This window comes from Narcine bancroftii, chromosome 12 (assembly GCF_036971445.1).
Source record: "Narcine bancroftii isolate sNarBan1 chromosome 12, sNarBan1.hap1, whole genome shotgun sequence".
NCBI classification, from domain to species: domain Eukaryota; kingdom Metazoa; phylum Chordata; class Chondrichthyes; order Torpediniformes; family Narcinidae; genus Narcine; species Narcine bancroftii.
Window position 1 is genome coordinate 67035508 of NC_091480.1, and position 21356 is coordinate 67056863.

Below are 21356 nucleotides of genomic sequence, written 5' to 3' on the forward strand. Positions count from 1 at the left end.
TTAAGAAATAATATTGAAATATTCGAGCAAGTATAGGAGCCTTACATTAAATACAATAGCGAAAACCTACCGGGGACAAACAGTACCTAAGTTGATGGAAGGAGAAGGAAAGAAAAGAATGGACTCAGTAGAATTTCTGGTGTAATTTTGTTGAATGACAACATTGTCTGACTGACTTAATGCAACCTAGATTGTATACCTAAAATGGATGAGGGGGGGGGGGTGGGGGGTGGTTTGGGAGGAAAGGGGGTGGGAGAAAAAGACACTGTATATGTGTGAAAAAGAAATAGTGTATATCATGGCTAATGTGATTTATGGTGTGAAAAATAAAAAATTTAAAAAAAAAAAAAAAAAACCCTGCCGCCCCACTCTGTTGAAGACTCAAAGCTTTGGAACGCAGTTACAATGTGAGAGCGTGCATCAACCAGAGAAATGATCCTCCGACAGCTCACAATTCTGTTTCTTTCCAGGCTTCAAGCAACTCTCTCACCTTCTAAAATGGAAGGTTGCAGGTTCAAGGCCCACACTGTCGATTTATTTCATACCTCACATATTCCCTTACAACATAGAAGTACCTCATTGACTGTGAAGTGGTTTACAATGGCCTGAATGTCCTGAGAAAGGCACTATTTAAAAGTGAATTTTTCTCAATTTCACAGCTAAGATGCGATGACATAGAGAGCCTCAAGTTCCAAATCCTACTTTTCCCTCCAGAAACCGTTAAATTGCATGTTGAAACCCACTTCTGATCCACACCATCCAGCACACACTCTGTTCTCAGGATAGAATGTGATTATCATGTATGTACTCTAACAATAAATCTGAAATACAAAAAAAGAGGAAATTATATCAAATGATTGTTGGATGAGGGTGACTGACATCTGGACAAGAGATTGCACATGGAACCGAGAGGCCACTCAGTCCATTGAATCCATGTCAGCACAGATTGCTGGAGGGCCCCATTCACGCTGGAATGTGTGAGAATGAGAGATGAACTTTAAAGGGAGCATGCAATGTGGGGATTGGGCAGCAAAGTGATATTGAATAGCCGATTCTATGCCTCAAGGAATTTCCCCTCATGTCTGGTATGGGGGACAGCAATACCTCCAAAAGTTTGTGGACGCAGCCCAGGACATCACAGGCAAAACCCTCCCTACTATCAAGAATATCTACAGGGAACGCTGCTGTCAGAGAGCAGCAGCAATCATCAGGGACCCACACAACCCAACACACGCTCTGTTTTCCTGCTGCCCTCAGGAAAGAGGTCTAGGGCAACAAGACTTGCACCACCAGTTCAGGAACATAGAACACTACTCCACAGTTTGGGCCCTTTGGATCTCACTGTTGTGCCAACCAATGTTTTAAAAGGTACTAAACCCTCCCTACCCCATAACCCTCAATTTTCCTTCCATCCAGATGCCTGTTTGAGAGTCCCTAATGTTCCAGCATCCACCACCCTCAGCAAGGCATTCCAGGCACCCATAACTCTCTGTGTTTATAAAATAAAACTTACCCCCCTTCACTTTGTACACATGTCCTCTGGTGTTTGCTGATCATGCCCTGGGAAACAGGTGCTGGCCTTCCACCCTATCTATTCCTCTCATAATCTTGTAGACCTCTATCAAGTCTCCTCTCATCCTTCTTCGCTCCAAAGTGAAAGTCCCAGCTCTGCTAATGTTGCCTCATAAGACTTATTTTTCCAATCCAGGTAACATCCTGGTGAATCTCCTCTGTACCCTCTCCATAGCTTCCACATCCTTCCTATAATGAGGTGACCAGAACTGAACACAATACTCGAAGTGTGGTCTCACCAGAGATTTGTAGAGTTGCAACATGACCTCTCTACTCCTGAATTCAATCCCCCTATTAATGAAGCCCAGCATCCCATTGGCCATCTTAACTATCCTATCAATCTGCGCAGCAAACTTGAGAGATGCATGGATTTGGACCCCAAAGTCCCTCTGTTCATCCACACCATGAAGTATCTGACCATTAACCCTGTCCTCAGCTTTCAGGTTTGTCCTTTCAAAATGCATCACCTCACACTTATCCGGATTGAAATCCATCTGCCATTTTTCTGCCCAACTTTGCATTCTTTTATAACCTTCACTTCCATCCACAACTCCTCCAACCTTTGTGTCATCCACAAACCTTTAATTACCTTTAACTTCTTTGAAACAGTTTGGAACTTTGGAAGGGTAGCATGGTTGGCCTAGCGGTTAGCGCAACGCCTTCACTGTGCCAGCGATCGGGACTAGGGTTCTAATCCCGCATTGTCTGTAAGGAGTTCGTACATTCTTCCTGTGTCTGCGTGGGTTTTCCCCGGGGGCTCCAGTTTCCTCCCACCATTCAAAACATACCAGGGGTGTAGATTATTAGGGTGTAATTTGGGTGGGATGGGCTTGTGGGGCTGAATTGGCCTGTTGTGGTGCTGTATGCTTAAAAAAAACTGGGCTGCAAATTTTTTTTTATATACATACAAACTTTATTCAACTACAACATTACAAACACAAAACACCCACAGAGCTACAACTAAAACCAAAAACCACCATAACATGTGGCAACAAAACCGTGAGCAGCAGTAATTATGACCGTCTCATTCTTGTACACGATCCCCTGGAGGGGGGGGGGCACCTGGACTGCAATTCAAACAACTACCCTGCAGTTCAATGGTACAGAGCAGCTCATGCTTCCAGCAGATCATTTGGCTCCTGCATTCAGCAACTCGTCTTGGTGGGATAGCGGTCACCAATAATTTCCCTGTGACTGTGGGTTGGCGCACCACGAGGCAGCTTGCAATGCAGCATGGATTTGTTTCAAAATCAGCATTCTCTGAATGTCTGTCGCCCTCTCTGAGACAGACTACAAGGACAGCTGCTATGGGAAATAGTACAATAACTGGTCTTGAAAACGGCAGGACTCTGGAGCTTTCGGCATTCAGCCTGCATTCTGGAGACTGGTCATTCTCAATATCACATAATAAATTTTTTAACTGTGCTATGATTGCCTGACCACTCTCTTTGCATGTATTCTTCATCCATGGGAACAGTGTAGTTTAATTTGTAATAATCTTTGGCCAACGAGCTACAATTCCACAAAATTTGATCGAAATAACTCAAAAAGTCAAAAGATGTCTTCAGAAAGAAGGGAGATGAGGTGTGGAATGGTAATGTTTTGGAGAATGTTGCTTGGAATGTTACATTAGACAAGTACAGTGATGCATTTTGCGATGTGAAACCAGGGCAGGACACTCTGAGATTAGCAATCCCTTACTAATCGCAGAGCATCTATGGCATAGGAATTACTCAAGGTGGTATGTGAGTGGAAAGAAAAAGATTGAAAACCACTGATATATATCCTGTTGTAACCTCAGGTAACAATGTTGGTGTTTATCTGCAAACCTTCTCATCATTGCCATCTACATACTCTTTGATATACCTGACAAACGACAGAGGACCCAGTACCGATCCCTGCAGCATGCACCTGGTCACAGGCCAACAATCTGAACACCATCTCTCTCCCACCACCCTCTGTTTCCTGCCATCAATTGTATCCTTGTATCCAATTGGCCAGCTCGCCCGGAATCCCGAGGGAATGATTCCACAGAGAACGTTCTCTCCAACCAGCTCAAGTGATCAGAACCAGACTGGAGAAACATCTGGACCAAGTTTCATCTGCAAAGTCTCAGACCGTCTATTCACTGACAAAAGACCAGAAGAAAACATAAGCGTTTAGATGATTTTTGTTGTTTTGGGGATGAGTGTGTGACATTGTAATGTGAATGATGTAGAGGTAAGGGTCTTTGTACTTCAGATTGGTTGTAGCTGCACTGATCCACAAGCAAACCGAGTTGATGAATATGTCAAATACATTAACACATTAATTCATTAATCAAACTATTAATACATAAATACAGTTGCAGATAACTGAGGGGGGGCGGGGCTTGGGTGTTTGGTGCCTTGCAACAATGAGTCAAGCTGAAATTCCATTGGACCGAACCAAGGACAGAGGCTCTGAAATGTGTGTTGCGATCCTGGCTGATAGTCCAACAGTCCTGTTTCTCTCTAGATTTGTGAGCAAATAGGGGAATGGGAACTATAAAAATACCTGAGGGGAGGGGGCCACATCTGCACGATTGGTCCACAATGTGGGGCATCATGTAGATGGACATTGCTTAGCTTATTGCCAATGAGATAATGCTTGTTGCCTTGGAAGTGACTGTTTTGGGATTGGTTAATGACAAATTTTTTCTTTGGCTTGGCTTCGCGGACGAAGATTTATGGAGGGGGTAAAAAGTCCACGTCAGCTGCAGGCTCGTTTGTGGCTGACAAGTCCGATGCGGGACAGACAGACACGATTGCAGCGGTTGCAAGGGAAAATTGGTTGGTTGGGGTTGGGTGTTGGGTTTTTCCTCCTTTGCCTTTTGTCAGTGAGGTGGGCTCTGCGGTCTTCTTCAAAGGAGGTTGCTGCCCGCCAAACTGTGAGGCGCCAAGATGCACGGTTTGAGGCGTTATCAGCCCACTGGCGGTGGTCAATGTGGCAGGCACCAAGAGATTTCTTTAGGCAGTCCTTGTACCTTTTCTTTGGTGCACCTCTGTCACGGTGGCCAGTGGAGAGCTCGCCATATAATACGATCTTGGGAAGGCGATGGTCCTCCATTCTGGAGACGTGACCCATCCAGCGCAGCTGGATCTTCATAAGCGTGGACTCGATGCTGTCGACCTCTGCCATCTCGAGTACTTCGACGTTAGGGGTGTAAGCGCTCCAATGGATGTTGAGGATGGAGCGGAGACAACGCTGGTGGAAGCGTTCTAGGAGCCGTAGGTGGTGCCGGTAGAGGACCCATGATTCGGAGCCGAACAGGAGTGTGGGTATGACAACGGCTCTGTATACGCTTATCTTTGTGAGGTTTTTCAGTTGGTTGTTTTTCCAGACTCTTTTGTGTAGTCTTCCAAAGGCGCTATTTGCCTTGGCGAGTCTGTTGTCTATCTCATTGTCGATCCTTGCATCTGATGAAATGGTGCAGCCGAGATAGGTAAACTGGTTGACCGTTTTGAGTTTTGTGTGCGGAAACTGCCAAAATGTTTGGCCTGGAAGTCAGCCTGAAGAAAACTGAGGTCCTCCATCAGCCAGCTCCCCACCATGACTACCAGCCCCCCCACATTAATGACAAATAGCGTTGGAGAATTTACCATATAACAATTACAGCATGGAAACAGGCCATTTCAGCCCTTCTAGTCTGCACCGAACCAAGTCCTCTCCTCTAGTCCCACCTACCTGCACCTCGCCCATAACCCTCCATTCCCCTCCCATCCATACCTATCCAATTTTTCCTTAAATGATAAAATGGACCCTGCCGCCACTACTTCTCCTGGAAACTCATTCCACACAGCCACCACTGTCTGAGTAAAGAAGTTCCCCCTTTTGTTACTTCTAAACTTTTGCCCCTTAACTCTTAACTCGTGACCTCTTGTTTCAACTTCTCCTACCCGCAAAGGAAAAAGCCAATCCACATCAAATCTATCTATCCCCCTCATAGCCTTTGTATGTTTGGGGAGCTTCTCAATCCCCTACGGAGGTGACGGACCTCCCACAGGTTTATGTAATGAATAAAGGGAAATGGCTAAAGGAAAGTCTAGGTCCTTAATTCCTCAGGAGAGTAGACTGCTGAGTGGGACCTCACCCCAGAACCTGGATCAAGGATCAACACTGATCCTGCACAGTGACAGACCAGATTTACTTCTCCTGAGGGAAGTTCATCTTGGGGAGAGTCTTACTTGGAAGCATGATTGTTGGATGAGATCACCTCCCTTAATGTAACAAGAGTGCAAGGATCTGCTTGCCTGGACAGCCTGCCCATTCTCACTGTTCGGAATCTACAATGAGATCCTGACTGAGGGGCTGGAGAAGAGTCCAGTGCTGAAGAATGAAGCTTTCAAAGAGCAAGGATTGAAACTGGCCAAAGCAAGATGGTTTGTGCTTAGATGTGAAACTTTTCAGAAACTCAGTTCTTGAAGGCAACCTGACGAGCCCATTCGGGGTCTCATACCTGAACCACTACTCTGTGAGATGACAGTTCCTCTGCATCTCAGCTCTGTTGTCTGCATTGATTCCATACTCTGCGATACTCTTGCCTACCAAGTTCAGTTTTGAAATTTTCAATGGACTCACAGCCTTTACAGGTCGGTACGGTTAGCGTAGCGGTTAGCGCAATGCTGTTATAGCGCCAGCCACAGGGGTTTGAATCTGGCACATTCCATAAGGAGTCTGTACATTTTCCCCGTGTCTGCATGGGTTTTCCCCGGGGTCTCCAGTTTCCCCCTACTGTTCAAAATGTACCAGGGGTTGTAAATTAATTGGGTGTAATTGGGCGCCACGGGCTCGTGGGTTGAAAGGGCCTGTTACTGTGCTGGACATCTAATTTTTTTTAATTAAAATTTTAAATGTAGCAATATTTTTAGGTAGTGCATGTGGGGAAATTCCAGATTCCCAAGTTTCTGCGGAGAAGTGTTCCCCAGGCATCAAAACTGAACAGATTGGCTCTCATGATAAAAGTTATTGCTCCTCGCCAGTCAAAGAGTTACTTGCAGTTAATCATATCGCATGGGTTTGGGATGGAAAATTGACATGAGGTCTGTGTTTGGAGGAATCTCTGCCGTGATCCAACTCTGATCTCTTGAACTCTAGGGGTCAGGAGAGGGAACAGAGTGAAACAAGAAAGTCTCCGAAGGCTGGGGTTGAGTAAAATACACAAATGTGCTGGTATTGGCCATGTAAAAAAAGGATTTTGGGGTTTAATATTAAAATCAACGTAAGCAGTAGCTAATTGTGAGTGCTTTGAATACATAAAAGTGTCAACTCACAGACGTGAAAAAACATTGCAAACTCACAGATGACAAAACATAACGATTAGCAGAGCTGGGACTTTTCTCTTTGGAGCGCAGAAGAATGACAGGAGACTTAATAGAGGTCGACGAGATTCTGAGAAGCATAGATGGGGTAGACAGCATTTTTCCCAGGGCAGGAATTGCAAATACCAGATAACACGGTTAGCATAGCGGTTAGCTCAACGCAGTTATAGCTCCAGCGCCCGGGACCAGGGTTTGAATCCCGCGCTGTCTGTAAAGAGTTTGTACATTCTTCCCTTGTCTGCATAGATTTTCCCAGGGGCTCCGGTTTCCTCCCACTGTTCAAAACGTACTGGGGGCTGTAGTTTAATTGGATGTAATTGGGAGGCACAGGCTTGTGGGGCTGGAAGGGCTGGTTATCAGGCTGTATATCTGAAAAGGAGTCCAGGCTCCAAAGTGAAGGGAGAGAAGTTTAGGGAGATGTTAGGGGTAAGGTTTTTTTACACAGAGAATTGTGGGTGCATGGAATGCCTTGCCAGGGATGGTGGTGGAGGCTGGAACATTGGGAGGTTTTAAGAGACTCTTAGGCAGACACATGGATGAAAGAAAAATAGAGGGTTATGGGGAAGGGAGGGTTTAGTTCTTTTTTTTGGTAGGAATATATGGGTCAGCACAACATTGAGGCCTGAAGGGCCAGCACTGTGCTGTAGTGTTCCATAACAAATCCCCTGGGTGCAGTAAAAAGGTACGTGCATGAGAAAGAACATTCACGGGCAAGAACGAAAATCCTGAACTGGTGGGGCAGTGAGGACTCTGCAAGGTCATGGACAGGAATGGACTTTTGCAAAGTCCTGAACAAAAAATATCAAAGGCATTCAAATCCATGAACAAGACAGCACAAGAGAAACACCGTCCAGAAAAATCATTGCCAGGTCACTGAAATGGAAGAACATCCAAAGATTACAGATAAGAAAGAATCTTAAATTCTTATGGATAGGAATCGAGGAATCGCGGAGGAAAAAAAATTAGTGAGTATGTATCGGGGAATGAATTGGTTTCAGGATGATGAACAACATTGTAAACTTGAACATTGGAAAGAGCAGATGGCTTCACAGACTTCAGATTTAGATTCACTGTCAGAGTACAAACAGGACATCACATACAACCCTGAGATTCTTTTTCCTGTGGGCATGGCAGAATTACCCCTAATTGGTCATACAAAAAAAATAAAGTGTAAACAAATGTAAATAAGCAGACTGTGTGATACAGAGAGAGAGAAAAATCAATAAAATGCACAATAAGAGTTCTTAAACGAGTCCCTGATTGAGTTTGTTGTTGAGGAGTCTGATGGTGGAAGGGAAGCAGCTGTTCCCAAACCTGGTGGTGCGGGTCTTGTGGCCCCTACACCTCTTTCCTGATGGCAGCAGCGAGAACAGAGCATGTGCTAGGTGGCGTGGATCCTTGATAATTGCTGTGCTCTGACAGCAACGTTCCCTGTAAATGTTCTCAATGGTGGGGAGGGTTTTGCCTGTGATGTTCTGGTCTCTTGGAGGGCTTAACGTTCAGGGGTATTGGTGTCCCCATACCTGACCATGATGCAGCCGGTCAGCACACTTTACACCACACTTCTGTAGAACTTTGCCAAGGTTTCCAATGTCGTACTAAACCTCTGCAAACTCCTGAGGAACTAGAGGGGCTGATGGACTTTCTTCACGATGCCTTTGGTGTGTTGGGTCCAGGAAAGATCCTCCAGGATAGTGACTCCCAAGAACTTAAATCAGCTCACCCTCTCCACCTCTGATCTTCCTATGATCACTGGATCGTCCACCTCTGCTTTTCCCTTCCTGAAGTCAGCAATCAGCTCCTTGGTTTTGGGGACATTGAGTGCGAGGTTGTTGTTGGTGCACCGTTCAGCTCAATAAAGAATACACTCACTGGTTTCTTTCAGTACACCATGAAGTTGACTTTCTTTCATTATACACTAGACACAACATTGCATTGTTCAACTCCCCAAACACCACCCAGCTAAATTCCTCTGACCTTCTCATTGGCTCATTGCCACATGGGTGATCCTGACATTCCCCTCCTCCTGCGTCCGAGATCCATCACCCGTATGCTGACGCTTAACAGACCCGCGCACGCATGCTCTTACTCTCACGCATAGCATCACTTACATCATCGTCGGTGGCTGGCACCGCTCCCGACAAAGGTAAGTACGCGACCGCAACACACATACGCAATGCACAGTCAATGCGAAAGGTTGCAGAATGGGGTGGTTTACCAGTGAATTTGATGACGGGTAACTCCAAAACCATTAGGAGTGAAACACGCAAGTCTGCAGATGCTGTGATTGGAGTAAAAACACAAAACTGCTGGAGGAACTCAGCCGGTCTCACAGCATCCATAGAAAGTGATATAAACGACGTTTCAGGCCTCGAAGAAGGGTTCAGGCCCAAAACATCGGCTATAACTTTTTACCTCCTACCACCACTGCAAGAACGGCTGAGTTCCTCCAACAGTTCTGTGTTTTTACTCCAAAGCTATTTTACACCCCTTAGCCTTGTGTTTTATGGAGCACTTCATAAATTCATATTCTCACGGAGAGATGTGAAAAATGCTTTGTGATTTTTATCATTTCACTCAGCAAACATTACGTTCAGCTAAAGATACAGTAAATCAGGTTGATCTGACAGAAAAAAATCAATTCTGTAATTTTTTTCGCCAATTTTTTTTTCCTGGCTAACAGTTTCTAATCAGTGTCCTGGAATGGCATGTTTTTCAACACAAATTCAAGGCTTGTTAACTAAAGGCAGGTGTCGTTAGATGAGGGCTGGTCATTTAAAACTGATTGATGAACTTCTCATAAAGGGTGGTGAATCTCTGGAATTCTCTACTGTGGACAGGAACATTGGACAGATTTCAAGAGGATGGTAGACAAATGTTTGAAAGGCCATGGAATTGAGGATAATGGGGAAGTGGCATGGGAGGAGATGAGGCCTGAGGCTTCATCATAATATTGGCTGGGAAGTCTTCAGTTCATGTTCACTTATAATCCCCGACGAAACAACGTTCTCCGGTCCTCAGTGCAAAACACAATAATACACATATGGACAAACAATACATATGCAGGACATATATACATAGATGAAAAATAAGTGAATAGAATTTAATAAATAGTAGATTCTCGGAGGGTCAGTGTGAGCAGTTCCTTTGGCAGTTCTGAGTTCTCACTGCCCATGGTAAGAAGCTGTTCCTCAGCCTGGTGGTGCTGACTCCGATACTCCTGAATCTCTTCCCCGACAGGAGACCATAAGAACATAAGAAATAGGAGCAGGAGTCAGCCATCTGGCCTGTCGAGCCTGCTCCACCATTCAATGGCTGATCTGATTGTTGACTCAACTCCACTGACCTGCCTTTTCCCCATATAGCTGGACATTGTGTGCAGGGTGGCAAAACCCAAATGGCTTTCTCCAGCTCCTATTTTCTTTTTCTCATTTCCTAATGCAGCATCTATTCAAAGCACATTAGCTGAAAACTGGAAGGCAGCCAAGCTCATTGCCATTCCTGTATTCATTCTGCACTGCCAATTATTGTGTGGTTTCAGTTGTCCAGGTCGAGCTATTAGGATAATGGTGCCAGCATCGCATCAGCATAGTGGTGGCAAGTAAGAGAGTACAACTTCGGACGAGAGCAATTCACTCATTTGATGTGCCTTTCCCACGAAACCATCTTCTGGACGCCATTCATTTAATCTTCTGAGGGACTTTTGTCCATTCTCAAGGATGTCACTGGCAAGTCAGCATTTAATGGCCCTTGACAAGGTTGCGATGAGCTTCCTCGTTGGACCTTTAGGTTCCTTGTTGTAAAGTCCTCCAGCAGGATGTGCTGGTTTGATAAATGGGAGGTACCTTGATTCGCATCGACCAGGTCGTCTTCTTGACCTCAAGGATATCAATGAACCAGATGGGTTTCTATGACAACTTTCATTACTGATAATTGCCTCATTTTAAATTCATTTCAGCAACTCAAATTTAATTCCACACTTGTTGTGATTGGATTTTATGTCATGTGCTCAGACCATTATTATTCTATGACATACAGTGTGAGGGTACCAAGAGCACCACACACTTCCAGCTGTATTCTCCATCCTCCTTTTCTCCTGGTTCACCACAGCTTTTGTCCTCTGCAAATAATATTATCACTGGCTCTTGAACTTGAAGCACAGTGACCATTGGCCTGGAATTGATTAACAAGGGATAAAATGAACAAGGCCTAATTCCGTACTATTTCCAATTGGTGGTGGTGGGTTGGCGGAATGCCAGCCATTTGGAAAATTTCTCTGAGACAACGTACATGGCCCCTATTCTCCACTTGTAGCGAGATCTCCAGCAGAAAGCAACTTGCGCTCACCTCTTGTACCTCAGCCTTTGGGTCAGAGGTCAGCTGGTTTTCACGACGAGATTCCCTTTCATCAAAAGGATGCCCCAATTGCCAAGTTCTGGGAATAGGATCAACACAATAGCGAAAACCTACCGGGGACAAACATTACCTAAGTTGATGGAAGGAGAAGGAAAGAAAAGAATGGACTCAGTAGAATTTCTGGTGTATTTTTGTTGAATGACAACATTGTCTGACTGGTTTAATGCAACCTAGATTGTATACCTAAAATGGATGAGAGGGGGGGGTGGGGGGGTGGCTTGGGAGGAGGGGGGTGGGGGGGAGAAAAAGTCACTGTGTATGTGTGAAAAAGAAAAAGTGTATATCATGGCTAATGTGATTTATGGTGTGAAAAATAAAAAATTTAAAAAAAAAAGAAGAAAATGACAAACGTTCAGAAACAGCCAATGACAACAAAAAAAAGGATCAGCATCAGTGGTTGTGGGGGGGTGGGGGGGCAAGTGGATTGTCAGCGATTCAGGTCAAACCCCTTTCATCAATACAGCAAAAGTCCGAAAATCTGGATGCCAGAAATCCGGACAACCCAAGAATCCGGATTTCTCGACAACTCTTGGCTCTGGCATGCGTGCGTGCACTGCGTAAGCGCCATAGATGTACTGCCTGAGAATCCAGAAAGTCTGGACCAACCCAATCCCCAAATGATCGGATTTTAGGACTTTTATTGTACTATTTTGATGGTGATCTTCCCGCTGAGTTCCTCCAGCAGATTGTTTTCTGCTCTAGATCTCAACATCTTCAGTCTCCTGTAGCCCTTAGGAATCTGCCAGCTTTGATGGCCTCAGCTGAGGCTTCATCGCACACCTACCTCTCAACTCCAGCCCTCCTCCTCCTCCTCCTGGCTCCAGGTGCTGATCATCTTTCCGTCCATCTCTCACCCACTGGCCTCATAAGAAATAGCAGCAGGAGTTGGCCATCCATCCTGTCGAACCTGCTCCGCCATGGAACCATAGAACATTACAGCACAGAAACAGGCCCCTTCGGCCCTTCCAGTCTGTGGCAAACCATTTTTTTGTTGCCTAGTTCCACTGACCTGCACCTCCATACCCCTACCATCCACGGACCTGTCCAAATTATTCTTAAATGTTAAAACTGAGCCCGCATTCACCACTTCAGCTGGCAGCTTGTTCCGCACCCCTCCCCCCCCACCACTCTCTGTGTGAAAAAGTTCCCCCTAAACTTTCCCCCTTTTACCCTTAACCCATGTCCTCTGGCTTGCAGTAAATCATGAAGATCTATAAGACACTGTGGTTGAAGTAAAAACACAAGATGCTGGAGAAACTCAGCAGGTCAAACAGAACTTTACGTAGCAAGGGAAAAATGCATAACCAACGTTTCGGGCTAGAGCCCTTCATCAACGTGTGCGAGAATGCCTGAAGGCGTCCAAACAAAAGGGGGGGTTTGGCAAAGGCAGGAGATGATAAGTGGCGAAAGAACGGAGGGGACACAGCAATGAGGGAGAGGGGGGGATGGCTGAGTGGAAAAGGGGGAAGGGAGGAGAGAACTGGAAGGACAGGAAAGGGGGACGAGGCGAACAAATATAGCAGAAAGCAGAAAAATCATTGTTCATGCCATTTGGCTGCAAAATACCCAGGTGGAAAATAAGGTGTTGTTTCTCCAATCTGCGGGTGGTCGGGGTGAGAGTGTTCATAAGGCCATGGACTGATGTGAGTTTGGGAGTGTGACTTAGATTTGAAATGGTTGGCCACTGGGAGGTCGCTGTGGTTGCGAATGGAATGGAGGTGCTGAGCAAAGTGATTTCCCAGTCTGTGACCGGTCTCTCCGATGTAGAGGCGGCCACAAAGGGAGCACTGGATGCAGTAAATAAGTCCTGTGGATGTACAGGTGAAGTGTTGCTTCACGTGAAAGGCCTGTTTGGGGCCCCGAATCGTGGTGAAGGAGGAGGTGTGGGCACAAGTGTTCCTGTGAATATCCTCTGGTTTCCATCTCACCTACCCTCAATGGAAAAAGCCTATCTACAGCCCCTTTTCCCCTGGTACCCTGTCCCAGGAATTAACTGGGAATTTACTGGGACAGGGTCCCGTGAAAAAGGAACAATGTCCAAATGCTGGCATCAAATGACGTCATTTCACGCCGGGGATTAACCGCCTCGACCCCTACTCATATCCCCGGCATTTGCTGACACCGGTTTGCTGATAAAACCAGTGGAAAAGGGACAACAGAAATACACCCGTTTCCAGATGAAGGTAGAACACTCCAGTCCCCGGGGATGAGATGTGTTCAGTTGAAAAGCAATTAGTATCCCAGTTAAGGGTGGCCCAGTGGAAATGGCACAAATGGCTTCCTAGCCCAGAACACGGCACGGCCAGTTAACTGGGATGCCAGTGGAAAAGGGGCATAAGTTTACTCTGTCTATCCCCCTCATAATTTTAATGAGATCATGGGTGATCTGAGGAGAGGCTCATCTCCACCGACCTGCCTTTTCCCCACATCCCTTTAATTCCCCGATGATGTAAAAATCTATCCAACCTGGTCTTAAATATATTTACTGAAGTTGCCTCCACTGCTTCAAAGGGCAGCAAATTCCACAGATTCACCTCCCCTCTGGGAAAAGCAGTTCCTCCTCATCTCCATCCTAAATCTACTCCCCTGGATCTTGTCCAACCCTTCCACTCTCCTTCTCCTATCTACTCCCAGATACAATCTCACACAGCAACATCGATGATTCTATGCCCCTCCTCCTCTCTATCACCACAGATGCTCTTCTCAACTCACTGAGTTCCTCCAGCATTTTGTTTCTTGTCAGGTGCTTGTGTTTTGGCAAACAATTTGAATTGACACTAAGATGATATTTAGGATTTCAAATTTGTAGCTTCAAGTTGGTCAAATTAGGGTTGATGGCAGTTGTCTGCACAGGAACCCCCATCACAATACATGCTCCATGTACAACCCCAGCCTTATAATCAGGCTGTGAAAGATCTCAGTAGTTAAAATCAAGAATGTCTGAGAGCAAGATTTGAATCTTTCATTGTCCGATGAGGTCTGGGACTCCATTTTTCATTTGATTAACACGACTTCCTTTTATGCACGGCATTATTTACTGCAATTTAGAGTGGTGCATAGAGCACATATATCTAAAGTTAAATCGTTTTGTTTCTATTCAGACATAAATCCTCTATGTGACAAATGTTAAATAGGTGATGATGCTCCTTTAGTTCATATGTTCTAGACTTACCCTGACTTAGAAGAATTTTGGAAAGATGTTTTTCAAACAATATCAATAAAATTGGAACCTTGCCCTTTAGTTTCTCTTTTTGGATCACCTCAAGATGTTGAGGTTTTACTGACTTCAATTCAAGGCCGAATTTTACCTTTTAATTCATTGATAGCCAGACGTGCAGTTTTGATTAAATGGAAAGATAATACTCCACTGACACATGCACAATGGTTAAGAGATAGTATGGCTTGGTTAACTCTAGAAAAATTAGATATGCTATCAAGGATTCAAATGTTAAATTCCAAAAGAATGGGGCCCATTTATGGACTATTATCATCATCTTAAGATTTAAGGTTGTTCAGGAATCTTGGTGCAGTGCTGTCTCTCTCCAAGTAGGTGTCACTTCAAGGCAAATCAAATCACCTTTATTTATTGTTCATACCATGCTTGCACGGTAAACATGAGATAGCAGAACCATGGAGCATATTTGCATAAATATAAGTTAGAATAGAAGTTAAACACATTAAAATATAAAGATGTAGACAGTAAAAGTCCACGAACACTATCCACATACATTCGGGGAATTCAGGAGCCTGATGGCTTGGGGGAAAAACTGTTCCCCCGAGTGCTACGATACCTCCTACCAGATGGCAGAAGGGAGAACAGTTTATGTGAGGGGTGTGTGGAGTCCTTCACAATGTTTATTGCCTTTCGCCTGCATCGAGTGTTGTAGACGTCCTTCATGGTAGGAAGAGAGCCCCCCAGTGATCTGTTTCGCTGACTTCACTATCCTCTGCTGGGTCTTGTGGTCCGAGGAGGTCCAGCTTCCAAACAGGCGGTGATGCAGTTGCACAGGATGCTCTCGATACATACTCTGTGGAATTTAGCAAGGATGGAGGGTGGGAGATGTACTTTCCTCAGCTTTCATGAGAAAACTTTAAATTTAGACATACAGTAACAGGCAATTCCGGCCCACGAGCACATGCCGCCCAATTTACACCCCATTAATCTACACCTCCCCAGTACATTTTGAAGGGTGGGAGGAAACCGTAGCCTCTGGGGAAAACCCACGCAGACACGAGGAGAACGTACAAACTCCTAACAGACAGCGTGGGACTCGAACCCTGGTCTGGTTCTGATCACTGGCAGGACTTGCTTAGAGGAAGCGATTTTGAAATTTTTCATTTTGGGGTTTTTTTTTGTTATTTTATGACTGTACTCTGGATTTTTCCTTATTATGAGAATATTGTATCACGTTTTAAATTTTCTTAATTTTTCCGAATCTTGCAGTGCATTGCATAATTGCACGGCTCAATTGTTTATATCGTAAAACATCACAAAGAATATTTGAAAAAGAAAGGAAGATCTTGTGTTGTGACAAGTCAATGCATCGCCGCATCCATGTCCTGCGGAGATACTTTATGCGGCTTTGATTCCGTTACCCACTTTTGATTTTTATGATTCATCCAATTGTCCACTGACAAAGGCTGTCTCTGGTTACCCTCGAAACATCTGATCGAATGAGAAATCAGACACCTTGACATCCAGCCAGGCTACAGATCCAAACGTATTTGTCCTGCAACCCCGCAAGAGTCAGGGACATTCTTGGCATGGAAGGGCTTCACCTGGGGCGGGGGCAGCCATTTACCAACTTAACCCCTGCGCCTGACGTCCCACTCATGGAAACATCTGCCCTTCCCTTTTTCTCTGTTGGTCATCACAGTGTGTCTTGTGTATAACATCGCAGAGGGTAATGTCATTCTGCAACGTGATTTGCCTTGATGGAATTGGCTAATGCAAAGAAATCTTCAGATGAAATCGAAAGGTGAGTGATACTTGCAATATATATATCACTGGGGTTATTCACAGAAGAACCTCTGCTTTACTCAGACCTCTGGGCCACTGCAGCATTCGCTTTTCTTTTGTGCCTCTTTTCCAACTGGCTTCCCCTTCCTGTACTCATGTGGCCAAGACATAAATAGAAATAGGCCATGATCTCCCTGAATGACAGAGAAGACTCAGGGAGTTGAATGGGCTCCTACTCCTCTTTCATCTGCTCTTAATTTCAAGTTTTTAATTTAGACCTGCAGCACGGCAACAGGCCCTTCCGGCTCGCAAGCTGGTGCCGCCCAATCAGCGAAGCAGTTGGCGTAACACTGTTGCGGTGCCAGCGATTGGAACCAGGGCTTGAATCCTGGTGCTGTCTGTAAGGAGTTTGTACATTCTCCCCGTGTCTGCATGGTTCCCCCCCCCCCAGGGTGGGGGGGGGGGTCCAGTTTCCTCCCACTGTTCAAAACATACAGGGGGGGAGGTGGTGTAATTGGATGTAATTGAGTGGCACGGGCTTGTTGGCCAGAAGGGCTGTTACCGTGCAATTTATCTCCATTAAATTAAATGGAAAATGAAGCTTAAAATGGTGACTGGAAGTGAAAAAGGATGGGCTGCAGCCTTGGTGTATATCCCTTTCTTGTTACAAACTTGGCAACTGATAAGAAGCCACTTATTTGGTAGACATGAACTGACAAATGATGTGGAGCAGTCCCTTTGAATGTTCCATAAATGAGAGATAAGAAATTATAAAAACAAGTGATTCTTGTGTGCCATAGGCAAGCAGCCAATCTCATTTGTGGAAAGGCAGGTGGGAGAGGGGTGGAGTTGGGAGATAGAGGCAGGTGGCTGGTACATGGAAACATACAAGGAAAAGATCAGATGGATCCAGGTAGAGAGGAGGGTGAAGGTACATTATCAACTGCATGAAACCAAATCAAATTCATGCTGCTTCTTAGAAATGAAAATAAACCTTAAGTGACTGGCAACACACAGTTGAATTTAACAGGGTCAAGAGGCAACAGTCGCGAGGAAAAAGGAGAAATGGTCATGTCACTAGTATAATTTCTCAAAAGGCATGGTTTGCCTTTCAGAGAGTATGCCATAGAGAGTGAAACTGATTAGGTGCCAATTCCTGAGGGCTGACTGAGGCTCCATGAATTAAAGGAAGGTCTCCTGGAACAATCTGGGAGCAAAATATTTGGAGCATTTAAGAATTAACCCTATTTTCCTCATTTGGAAAAATATCAGAGATGGGGTTTGGGGTAGAGGTGTTGTTGATGAGACGTCACCCACTGACCAGTCCTGGGAATGACTTGAAAGTCTGGAATTCCTCAGAATGTATGTACTGTACCATGTGGAGAGTAACTTGCTCAGGATTTCAAGATTGAAGGACATCCTAGAACAGAACAGAAATGTGCAGGAATCTCTTCAGCCAGAGGGTGGTGAATCTGTGGAATTTGTTGCCACAGGCAGCTGTGGAGGCCGGTGTGTTTAAGGCAGAGATTGATCAGTTTTTGGTAGTGCAGGGGTTCTCAACCTTTTTCTCCCCACTCACACACCACCTGAAGCAATCCCTTACAAATCACAGAGCACTGATGGCCTAGGGATGACTTAAAGTGGCATGTGAGTGGAAAGAAAAAGGTTGAGCCACTGGTCTAGATCTTTTTATAATAAAATATTTCTGCAATATCATTTGTTTAATTGAGAATGCAGGGTACCGTAGATGAACTGGTATGATCTAAGCATTATTTTTTGACTTTTAACCTATGTACTCTGCATTTTTGCAATGTGGGATTTCAAGTTCAGTAAAACTACAGAAAGGAAAAGGATGAATGTCCCATTCTACAGAAACAGTTCTGTTATATTGCCCTCTCACTTCTTGATGGAAGTTGGATACCTGGTCAATTGTGTAGCCAGGGGTTAAGAGATGAGGGGTTAAGAGATGAGGGGTTAAGAGATGAGGGGTTAAGAGATGAGGGGGGTGTGTGATTATTGGGAAGAATGAACGTTTTCACATTTGACACTAATTAGGAACTTCCCTGTGGACTTAAAAAAAGAGTACTGGAACTTTCCTGTTGAACTCTCCCCATGGTCGAGCAGGTCTTTGGATGTTAAACGTGTGCAAACTGGGCTCCCCTGGTGAATGCTCGTGTGTAATTGATGCTGGCAGCAAGGTATAAATCAAATGTAGGCTTCAATTGTTGCCAGCACTCTGCGCAATGCTGATTTCAAGGAAGTTTCCTTGAAATCCTAAATCTCAGCACTGAGGTGCTCATTACTCAACTCACGAGTACCCCTCCCCCCCCCCCTCCTTCCCCTTCCCCCCAGTTCCCTTGTGAGTGCATCAAATTGGTCAACAGATAGAAATTACGGGGCCATAAATCTCTCTGGCTGTGAGAGCCTAATGCATCATCTTTCAAATGTGGGTTCATTCAAGAAGAAGGAACTGTTCGCCGAGACTATTTTCAGACGAGGGGCAGAGGGAGAGCAAAAGCGTGTGCTTCTCCCCACCCCAACACCTCCGATCCGTTGCAAGGAAGGGAAGGGAGTGCGTCAAGGGTTATCGGGAGAGCTCTGGGCTCCACATGGAGCCAACAAGCGCCGAGCCCACGAACAAGACTCCTCCCCACCGGCGATTGGGACGGGCTCCCGATGAATGATTGAGTATATAACTGGGCAGCTCGTCTTTGGCTCCAGTGCTCTCTCTCCTCAGGCAGCGCGGACGGACAGGCACGCTGCCTCCTCCAAGGAGGGGAGGTGACCCAGCGTGGATTGGAGCCGCTTTGGGACCACATCCAAACGAAGTTCCAACAGCTCGAGATGATTTTTGCGTTCAGCCCCTTGCAATAGTTCATGCTTCACCTGGCGGCCACGCGTCTCCCGAGTCCGAGAGCTGGTGGCGGGTGGGGAGAGAGCCTGAGAATGCCGTTTCAGATCTTCTGCACGATTTCCTTCGCGGCCGAGGAAGAGGAGGAGCGAGGAGAGAGTTGCGAGCAGTTTCCCGAAGAGGACGAGAAGGCGCCGGGCGCTGCCAGCCTCGCTGCCTTCGCTGGGAGGAGCAGCTTGCACGGCATCAACCACATCTTCATGGCCGGCGGCTGCGGGCTGCGCCGGGTCCTGTGGAGCTGCGCCTTCCTCTCCTCCCTGGCCATCTTCCTCTACCAGGTGACGGACCGGGTCGCCTATTACCTGGAGTACCACCACATCACGGTGCTCGACGAGGTGGACAGTCACTTCATGGACTTCCCCGCCGTCACCTTTTGCAACTTCAACCGATTCAGGCGCTCCAAGATCACGGACTCCGACCTGGAGCGCCTCGGTCCCCTCCTGGGCTACACCCGGGGCATGGAGGTCGGCTTCCAACTCGCCCCGGCCGACAGCCAGGACCCCCCCCTGCTCAGCATGTACGAGCTGTTCAACAGGACCAGTCACCGGCTGGAGGACATGCTGAAAGAGTGTAGATACCGTGCGCAACAATGCGGCCCGGAAAACTTCACCGTGGTAAGTCCGGTCCACTTTCACCTTGGCCCCTTCACTTTTGCGCTCGGGACCTTTGCTCCGTGCCACTGTCCTGCGCGTCAATAATGCACACCGCTTCCCAGTCCTGCAAAGGGGAGGAGTTGGGGGGGGGGGGGGGGGCTGCGAGTGACATCGTCAAACCACTTCGTTTCATTCTTTCCGCACTTGGATTTCTCCCTCTCGGCGAGGCTGCGAAGTTTTGCGCTCCCGGCCAGGAGCGCGGCTGGCGCTGGGCGCTCCCGGGGCAAACTGCTTCCCACGATCGCAGCTATTTTACAAGACCCCCCCCCCCCCAAGCTGACCCGGCTTGTTGAGGGAGGGGAAATTACACTGGACAGTTTTTTTTCCTCTCAAAAGGTTTGCTTCCTGATTTGGGAGTCTAATAGGCAAGGACATCCTGGACAGAGAGATTGTTTCAGGTTTGCTGTATCACTAGGAAGTTGGAGAAACATTAAACTAACTTTGACTGAATTCAGCCTGTTAAATCACATCATTGCGTTGGTTCAACCGACCTAGAAATGTTTTGCCGCTCATATTCGTTTGCACTCAGCATCTGATGCCTCTCGTGTCAGTGCCCAACAATAGTCGGCCGGCATTGACGGATTCCAGTTGCCCTGGCACCACTTTTCCACGGTCGCGGTGTCCTGGTGAACGCGGTTTCACCGTGTTCGTCACTGACGGCCCCGAGATCAGCCGGGAGCACGTCCAAGTGCGGACACAGAAAAGGAATTTTCAACCACATGTTGCACTCTGGGGTTTTGTAGGTTTGAAGTCGACTTAAAGTAGGTGGCACGGTTGGCGTAGCAGTCAGCGCAACGCCTTGAGGGCACCAGTGATCAAGACCTGATCGGGGTTCGAATCACACGCTGTCTGTAAGGAGTTTGCATGTTCTCCCTGTGTCTGTGTGAGTTTGCTCCGGGGGCTCCAGTTTCTTCCCACCCTTCAAAAATGTACTGGAGGTTGCAGGCCACTGGGGTGTAAATTGGATGGCACAGGCGCATGGGCCGAAATGACCTGTTACCATGCTGTATGTCTAAATAAGAAATTTTTTAAAAAGATAGGAAATCACCAAAATAGGTTATATCTAAAAATCAGTACGTAATCAGAAATGTTTAAGGTGATTTCTGTGATCAGCAGCCCAAAATCCATAAAATATACCCAAAAGTGTTCAGGAAGCAAAATCTTCATTGTCCAGTGATATTGACTTCAAGGCAGCTTGGAAACTCCTGGAATTGTAGATGCTGCAAACAATGGGGGTCAGGAGAAAGAAGCAGTCAATGTTTCTAATCTGAACTACCCTGTCTGTTTCTCTTCCCACAGATGCAATCTGATCTGCTGAGTTGTTTCCAGCCTTGTGCTATTTTTGGTTTAGATTTCCAGCATCTGCAGCATTGGTGAATTTCTTCACAATCATGCCATGTAAGCGAGGGCTGTAAAGGCAGCCTCGGCTTGAGGTCTCCTCCAATAAACGGCACCTCCAGTTTCAGTATTGGTTATGCGAGACAGAACCTTTGCTCCCTTCAGAA

The 21356-nt window shown here is 46.2% G+C and overlaps 1 protein-coding gene across 3 annotated transcripts in view; it reads left to right on the forward strand.

Moving 5' to 3' along the window:
- Positions 1-21356, forward strand: part of LOC138746980 (acid-sensing ion channel 1-like) — a 656759-nt gene that overhangs the window by 455846 nt on the left and 179557 nt on the right. For 2 of the 3 annotated variants that reach the window (XM_069905761.1, XM_069905760.1), the window contains exon 1: positions 19234-19812. The exons of the other annotated variant lie outside the window; for it this stretch is intronic. In XM_069905761.1, the coding sequence (XP_069761862.1) occupies positions 19234-19812 (579 nt within the window). Of the gene's footprint in view, positions 1-19233; positions 19813-21356 lie in introns of those variants that run through there. 3 annotated transcript variants of the gene reach the window in all.